The 8865-nt window shown below is 52.7% G+C and overlaps 1 protein-coding gene across 4 annotated transcripts in view; it reads right to left on the reverse strand.

Annotated features, from left to right (window-relative positions):
- Positions 1 to 8865, reverse strand: part of mroh1 (maestro heat-like repeat family member 1) — a 170424-nt gene extending 161559 nt beyond the window's left edge. For 2 of the 4 annotated variants that reach the window (XR_009512556.1, XM_059971605.1), the window contains exons 1-2: positions 8756 to 8865; positions 7558 to 7742 (exon numbers count right to left, since the gene is read on the reverse strand). Coding sequence is in view for 3 of the 4 variants with exons in the window: in XM_059971605.1 (XP_059827588.1) it covers positions 7558 to 7579 (22 nt within the window). In the remaining variant the exon portion in view is untranslated. Of the gene's footprint in view, positions 1 to 7557; positions 7743 to 8650; positions 8671 to 8742 lie in introns of those variants that run through there. The other 2 variants (XM_059971608.1, XM_059971606.1) reach the window with 2 other exon arrangements.

The raw sequence follows: 8865 nt of genomic DNA on the forward strand, positions 1-8865 counted from the left end.
ACAGTCCTGACAAAAGGATTGCAGAACCTAAAATGTTGACTCAATCACGAGGAAATCTGCAGATGCTGTAAATTCAAACACACACAAAATGCTGGTGGAACACAGCAGGCCAGGCAGCATCTATAGAAGTACAGTCGATGTTTCGGGCCAAGACCCTTCGTCAGGACTAACTGAAAGGTGAGATAGTAAGAGATTTGAAAGTGGGAGGGGGAGAGGGAGATCCAAAATGATAGGAGAAGACCGAAGGGGGAGGGATGAAGCTAAGAGCTGGAAAGTTGATTGGCAAAAGGGTTACAGAGCTGGAGAAGGGGAAGGGTCATGGGATGGGAGGCCTAGGGAGAAAGAAAGGGGGAGGGGAGCACCAGAGGGAGATGGAGAGCAGGGGATAGATAGATAAATAAATAAGGGATGGGATGGGGTAAGAAGGGGAGGGGGACATTAACGAAGTTAATCAATGTTCATGCCATCAGGTTGGAGGCTACCCAGCCAGTATATAAGGTGTTGTTTCTCCAACCTGAGTGTGGCTTCATCTTGACAATACAGGAGGCCATGGATAGACATATCAGAATGGGAGTGGGATGTGGAATTAAAACGTGGAATCCCTCCACTCTGCTTTCCGCAGGGATCGCTCCCTATGCAACTCCCTTGTCCACTCATCCCCCCCCCCCATCCCTTCCTACCCCTTCCCACCGATCTCCCTCCTGGCACTTATCCTTGCAAGTGGAACAAGTGCTACACCTGCCATTACACTTCCTCCCTCACCACCATTCAGGGCCCCAGACAGTCCTTCCAGGTGAGGCGACACTTCACCTGTGAGTCGGCTGGTGTGGTATACTGCGTCCGGTGCTCCCGGTGTGGCCTTTTATATATTGGCAAGACCCGACACAGACTGGGAGACCGTTTCACTGAACACCTGAGGATCTCCCAGTGGCCGCACATTTTAATTCCACGTCCCATTCCCGTTCTGATATGTCTATCCATGGCCTCCTCTACTATCAAGATGAAGCCACACTCAGGTTGGAAGAACAACACCTTCTATACCGTCTGGGTAGCCCCCAACTTGATGGCATGAACATTGATTTCTCTAACCCGTTAATGCCCCCCTCCCCTTCTTACCCATCCCTTATTTATTTATTCATTCATTCCCTTTTTTCCCCTCTCTTTTTTCTGTCTCTGTCCCTCTCACAATCACTCCTTACCTGTTCTCCATCTCCCTCTGGTGCTCCCCTCCCCCTTTCTTTCTCCCTAGGCCTCCCGTCCCATGATCCTTTCCATTCTCCAGCTCTGTATCCCTTTTGCCAATCAACTTTCCACCATCCCACCCCCTCCGGTCTTCTCCTATCATTTCGGATCTCCCCCTCCCCCTCTCAAATCTCTTACTATCTCTTCTTTCAATTAGTCCTGACAAAGGATCTCGGCCCAAAACATCGACTGTAACTCTCCCTATAGATGCTGCCTGGCCTGCTGCATTCCACCAGCATTTTGTGTGCGTTGCTCCAGATTTCCTGCATCTGCAGAATCTCGTGCTTATGTCCGACAATGGGCAAGGGCAACACGTTTAATGAATTTACATCTTTGGATCATCAGACACAGGAGCAGAACTAGGCCACTCGGCCCATCGAGTCTGCTCCACCATTCCATCACGGCCGATTTATTTTCCCTCTCAACCCCAATCTCCTCGAAACCTTATCTGCCCTTAAGCACCTGTCAACCTCTACTTAAATATGACTTGGCCTGCACAGCTGTTTGCCAGGGAGGGGAGGGGTCGAGAGAAAGAATCACTCTCCCCAGCCAGCCGACCAGCGCGGGTCGGGGCCGGCTGCTCTCTGTGGGTTCACCCTTCTCACTGCAGCCTCAGCCGACTGAAATCTCAGTCAGTGGCGGCCCTGGGAAATCGTGAAGCTGCCTTCATGTTTTGACAGTCAAAGCAGCATCGAGGGCATTGAGCTCATCTGGGAGTTGTCACCCACATCACTGGGTTCACTCTGTAGGAGGTGGTGGCAGCTCCAGCTCCTGCCACAGCTGCTGGGCACCCTTCAGTGAGTCGTTTGGACCCCTTCGCACGTGAAATGATCATCAGCATTGTTCATGGGGACGTACGTGTACTCTGGTAATAAATTTACCCTGCATCCTGGAAGAAGCACCACAGGTGAAAACTACATTTGGCAAGCTGCAAGCACACAAAATCCTGCCGATGCTGGAAGTCCAGAGCAACACACACAAAACGCTGGAGGAGCTCGGCAGGTCAGGCAGCGTCTATGGAGAGGGATAAACAGTTGACGTTCCAGACCAAGACCCTCCCCGCCACACTGGTCCTCACCGGTAGAGGCAGAGTACAGCAACTGCAGCTGTACAAGGCTGAACTGAAAAGCTCTGAAGACCAGGCAGCATCTATGGAAACGAATGAACAGTCAACGTTTCGGGACTGGAAAGGAAGCGGGTGGAGGATAGCTGGGTGGTGGGTGAAGCCAGGTGGGTTGGACAAGGTAAAGGGCTGGAGAAGAAGGAATCTGAGAGGAGAGGAGAGTGGACAGAAGGAGAAAGGGATCAGGGAGGGGACCCCGGGCAGGTTGAAGTGAAATGTCAGAGTGGGGAATAGGGGTGGGGATGGGATTCTGTTCACCAGAAGGGGAAATCGATATTCATGCCACCAGGCTGGAGGGTACCCAGATGGAATACAAGGTGTTGTTCTTCCACCCTGAGGGTAGCCTCAACTTGGCACAAGAGAAGAGCTTTTGTTTGTCCCAAGTACGGCACTGAAACATACAGAGACATGTCTTGCTTAACGCCAATTACACCAGCAAGAATTGTGCTGGGGGGGGGGGGGCACACTTCCGGCACCCACACAGCATACCCACAACTCAGTAACCCCAACCCGCTCGCCTTTGGAACATCGGAGGAAACCGGATCACCAGAAGGACCGACAGTCATGGGGAGAACATGCAGACTCCTTACAGACAGCGATCTCCGGCGCGGTAAAGCCTTACATTAACTGCTACACCTCTCTGCTGCCCCACTGCGTACAGTAGTGGTCGACAACCCGTCGATCTTTGAGACTTCCCCAGTAGATCCCCAAAAAAATAAAAAATAAATACACAAATACTGTTGAGAGATCATTTCCGGGTTACAGAGTTTTAATTCCGTTCTTCCTGCCCAGTGCGCATGCGTGTCGCTCCCCCACCACGCACTACACAGTGTAATTCAGAGGTCCCCAACCACCGGGCCGCGAGGAAACGATATTTCCTCATTTCCCGTCATGGCCACTGTTGAACTGTGAGGTCATCAGTCACCTAAACACAGTGATACCCTCGCGCCAGTGTTCGCCTCGCGCGGCCGGCGGGAAGTGCCGATGCTACTGGCCCGGAGCACGGCCGGCGGGAAGTGCCGACGATACTGGCCCGGAGCGCGGCCAGCGGGAAGTGCCGACGATACTGGCCCGGAGCACGGCCGGCGGGAAGTGCCGATGCTACTGGCCCGGAGCGCGGCCGGCGGGAAGTGCCGATGCTACTGGCCCGGAGCGCGGCCGGCGGGAAGTGCCGATGCTATGAGCCCGGAGTGCGGCCGGCGGGAAGTGCCGATGCTACTGGCCTGGAGCGCGGCCGGCGGGAAGTGCCGATGCTACTGGCCCGGAGCGCGGCCGGCGGGAAGTGCCGATGCTACTGGCCCGGAGCACGGCCGGCGGGAAGTGCCGATGCTACTGGCCCGGAGCGCGGCCGGCGGGAAGTGCCGATGCTACTGGCCCGGAGTGCGGCCGGCGGGAAGTGCCGATGCTACTGGCCCGGTGTGTGGCCGGCGGGAAGTGCCGACGATACTGGCCCGGAGCGCGGCCGGCGGGAAGTGCCGATGCTACTGGCCTGGAGCGCGGCCGGCGGGAAGTGCCGATGCTACTGGCCTGGAGCGCGGCCGGCGGGAAGTGCCGATGCTACTGGCCCGGAGCGCGGCCGGCGGGAAGTGCCGATGCTACTGGCCCGGAGCGCGGCCGGCGGGAAGTGCCGATGCTACTGGCCCGGAGCGCGGCCGGCGGGAAGTGCCGATGCTACTGGCCCAGAGCGCGGCCGGCGGGAAGTGCCGACGATACTGGCCCGGAGCACAGCCGGCGGGAAGTGCCGATGCTACTGGCCCGGAGCGCGGCCGGCGGGAAGTGCCGACGATACTGGCCTGGAGCGCGGACAGATGGGCGCCACCTCTGAACCTGTTTACCACACCGAATGTTCATGGGGAACCCGGGGCTGAAATATTCACAGCTGACCTAATTCAGGTTCAAGGTTTCGTAAGTATCAGAGCAGCTACCTCGCTACAATCGGCCGAAACAAACTGTCGCACCCCTCGCTCACTGGGTCGCTCTCTCCGGACTGCGACCACTGCAGCCCCGGCACGGGGACCTCCAGCCCTGACCTTGTCCTCTCACCTCACCCACGACCAGTCGCACCTGGCCAAGGCATCTGGTGGCAGGTGGGCAGAGGCTGGAGCTCGGGCCGGGAGGCTGTCCAATGAGGCAATGAAGCCCTCAAAACTGCTTCGGTACCCTGAGACCAAGCACCCTGCACTCAAAGATGAACCCGCTGAGATTTTTCAGCGGAAAAAACGTGAGCAGGCGGGACAGAAGCTAAGTGCCGAGAGCCGTGAAAACTAAATAGCGGAATAGACTGGACATGAGGAACCTGCTTCGAGTATCGGTGTATTCCCGTCGTGTTTAACACACACCCTCCCCCACAAAAATATTGTCGATATTAAACCGGTCCACGGTGCAATAAAGGGTGGTTACCCCTGGTGTTTATGCATTATTTCTACTTCCAGGTTGCGGGGTTTTACTGTCCTGGTGCGCATGCGTGTAACTAATCGATCTGGGGTCAATCTTGCCTTTTACTAAGGCCGAGGTAGGGGATCTTGGGCTTGAAAAGGTTGGTGACCACTAGGGTAGAGTTTTGGGCACCCTGTTATCGGAGTGACGTTATTCAACTAGAACAAGAGCCAAAATGGATGCTGACTGGACTCGGGGCCCTGGGTTACAAGGAGAAGTCAGGTGGAGCAGGACTTCATTCTCCAGAACTTGGGGAATTGAAAGGTGACCTGATCAAAGGATAGAAGATCATGAGGGTACAGACAGGGCAAGAGATTTAAAAGGGACATCGGGGGCAGCAGCTTCTGCATACAAAGGACAGTGCACGTTTGAAATGAGCTGCCAGAAACAGCGATTGAGGCGGGAACATTACAAATGTTTAAAAGCCTTCTCAATGAACCGAAGAGATTCTGTAGGTGCTGGAAATCCAGAGTGACACGGAGGGGAAAGCTGGCAGGTGATAGGTGAAACCATGCAAGGGGGAAGATGCAACAATAACGACAGGAGGGGATTAGAGGGCAATGGGCCAAATGCTATCAAATGGGAAAAGCTCTGGGTGGGTTAGCAAGTTAATGGGTCACATCTGTGTCTCCTCCCCAGAAGTGTGTGGGTTTCCACCAGGTGCTCCAGTTTCCTCCCACCGTCCAAAGACGTACCACTAGATTAACTGGTCATTGTAAATTGACCTGTGAGTAGGCGAGGGTTAAATTGGAGGGTTGCTGGGTGGCAGTGCTCTCTGAGGCAGAAAGGCTAACCGCACTGTATCTCTAAATAAATAAATAAAAATAAACACAGTCAGCATGGAGGAATGGGCCAAAGGGCCTGTTTTCCTGTTGTATGACTTTGTAACACTAACATACCATGAACAGGCAGAGGAGACAGCTTTAAATTGCCATTATGGTTGGCACTTCCATCGTGGATCAAATATCCTGTCCTGCTCTTTGTTCATTTACTGACATACAGAATAATCACAGTGATTACACTGCAAAACCAATTGAATGCTGAAAGGCCTCGTTAGAGTGGATTGGAGAGGATGCTTCCTATGGTGGGGGGAGTCAAGGACCAGACAGAATAGCCTGGGAATAGAGGAACATCCAGTTAGAAGGGACATGAAGGGGAATTTCTTTAGCCAGAGAGGAGCGAATCTGTGGAATTCGTTGCCACAGGTGGCTGTGTGAGGAGAATTATCTGGGTATATTCAAGGCAGAGGTTGATGAATTCTTGATTAGTCAGAGCATCAAAGGTTATAGGGAGAAGGCAGGAGATAATAAATCAGCCATGATGGAATAGTGGGGCAGAAACAACGGATCAGAAGGCCTGATTCTGATCTTATGTCTTATCAAGTTCAAGTTATCATTCAGCCGTATACATGTACAGAACGTAGAGAGCCAAACAAGATATCGCTCATCGAGGACCAAGGTGCAAAAGACAGCACATAATTCCCACAGGGAATGTACAGTAATGTTAACAGATAACCCTGCCACGGACTATCCCAAACACAGCAGCAAAGTGAAAGAAGTTGGCCGTGGGGCTAGCTATCCCAACGAGACACCAACTGAAGCTTCATAGACCTCAACCCGAGGAGACTCGAAGAAGATGGGTGATGCCTGGACACAATGTGAAAGAGCGGCCCAGAACCAACGTTCCCTCAAATTACACACACCGACCATTGCTCTGAGAAGGAATTATTAAGACAGTCTGAAAACTGCATGGCACTTTATAAAGGCACAAAATAAAACTGCTTTGCTGTGCGGCCACGAAAGATATGTGCGTGGCATGCATTCAATTACCATGCAACCGTGCAGTTGAGAGGGAACGATATCCAGAGCACAGGCACAGGCTACTGGCAGCGGCTGGACACGAAGAACAATACTACCAGATAACAAAATGTATTCTACACACTGTATGCACAAGCTGACATAAAGTGCACATGCAACACAAAGCTCAACACACAGTACTATGATATTGCTCCTGACAGAAAAAAACATTTACCAGATTGAAGCACAGTCTCACACTAAAAGAAGAAGCTGATATCACCGGGAGTACAGACGGTGACACTGTCACACTAACTCACACCCGGGGGAAGCTGATTTCACCGGGAGTACACACGGTGACATTGTCACACACACTCACACCCGGGGAAGCTGATATCACCGGGAGTACAGACGGTGAAACTTTCACACTAACTCACACCCGGGGGAAGCTGATTTCACCGGGAGTACACACGGTGACATTGTCACACACACTCACACCCGGGGAAGCTGATATCACCGGGAGTACAGACGGTGAAACTTTCACACTAACTCACACCCGGGGGAAGCTGATTTCACCGGGAGTACACACGGTGAAACTTTCACACTAACTCACACCCGGGGGAAGCTGATTTCACCGGGAGTACACACGGTGAAACTTTCACACTAACTCACACCCGGGGGAAGCTGATTTCACCGGGAGTACACACGGTGACATTGTCACACACACTCACACCCGGGGAAGCTGATTTCACCGGGAGTACACACGGTGACATTGTCACACACACTCACACCCGGGGAAGCTGATTTCACCGGGAGTACACACGGTGACATTGTCACACACACTCACACCCGGGGAAGCTGATTTCACCGGGAGTACACACGGTGACATTGTCACACACACTCACACCCGGGGAAGCTGATTTCACAAGGATTACACACAGTGACACTGTCACACTAACTCACTTTCTGTGTAGCTGTTACTCATTGTTCCCACATCGCCGATCGAGCTTCTGACTTCTGCTCCCAGTCGCCACTGGCTGTTGACCCCAGTGCAATCCTCTCTCCTGGCTGCGCCGACTCTTACCCACGGTTAGATGGAGTTGCGATGCCAGGACTGGGCACACATGGACATTTCTTACCACCTGCGTCTGCAAAGGGTTTGAAATTATTCAGTTAAATACAGCCAGTTTCATCGGACTCTGCTCACATACTGCAGCCACTGAACACCGCAGATCTCATAGACATCAGATCAGAATTAGGCCATTCAGCCCATCGATTTTGTTCCACCATGACTGATGATATGGTTCCCTCACAACCCTATTCTCCTGCCTTCTCCCAGTGACCTTTAATGCCCTGACTAATCAAGAACCTATCAACCTCTGCCTTAAATATACCCAGTGACTTGGCCTCCACAGCTGCCTGTGGCAATGAATTCCACCACCCTCTGGCAAAAGAAATCCCTCCTCATCTCTGTTATAAATGGACGTCCCTCTATATTGAGGCTGTAGTCTCTGGTCCTCCACTCACCTACTATAAGAAACATCCTCTCCATGTCTAATGGGCCTTCCCATACATAAGTTTCAACGATATTTTACTCCCCCCCCCACCATTCTTCTAAACTCCAGCTCAAAGCCATCAAACCCCTTCATTTCCATGAAACTCCTCTGGACCCTCTCCAACATAAGCACAACCTCTCCTGGATAACTGCTCACAGATACTCCAAGACCAATGCCTTAAAGAGCATCACATCTTTGTTTTTATAGTCTAGTCCTCTCGAAATGAATGTCTTCCTGACCACCGACTCAACCTGCAAACTCACTTTTAAGGAATCCTGCACAAGGACTCCCAAGTCCCTTTGCACCTCAGATTTTTTGAATTTTCTCCCTGTTTAGAAAACAGTTTGTGCCTTCTCAGGTTTTACGCCTTTGCATTCACCGGCTCTGGTTCTATTTTCCTCTGTCAGTGGTGCAGTCTCTGGTTCACCCCACACCACCACCCATCTTTGTACTTGCCCCCTGCTCACCCATCCTGTTCGTGTCTGTCTGTCAAGCGCTACCTTGTTTGTCCAATGTTTCTCCCCATCATCCCGCTCCCCACAGCCATTCTCCCCTGTGCCTCCACACCTCCTGCTACACTCCAACCACTCACCCCGCACCCTCACCTTCTCTGTCTGGTCGCAAGCGCGTCTGAGGGAAGTCACATGATCGCCTGGGTCACGTGAGGGATCATGGGGAGACGGGCGCGGCACCGACACCCGCGCATACTCCTTTC

This window comes from Hypanus sabinus, chromosome 6, assembly GCF_030144855.1.
Source record: "Hypanus sabinus isolate sHypSab1 chromosome 6, sHypSab1.hap1, whole genome shotgun sequence".
Taxonomy (NCBI): Eukaryota; Metazoa; Chordata; class Chondrichthyes; order Myliobatiformes; family Dasyatidae; genus Hypanus; species Hypanus sabinus.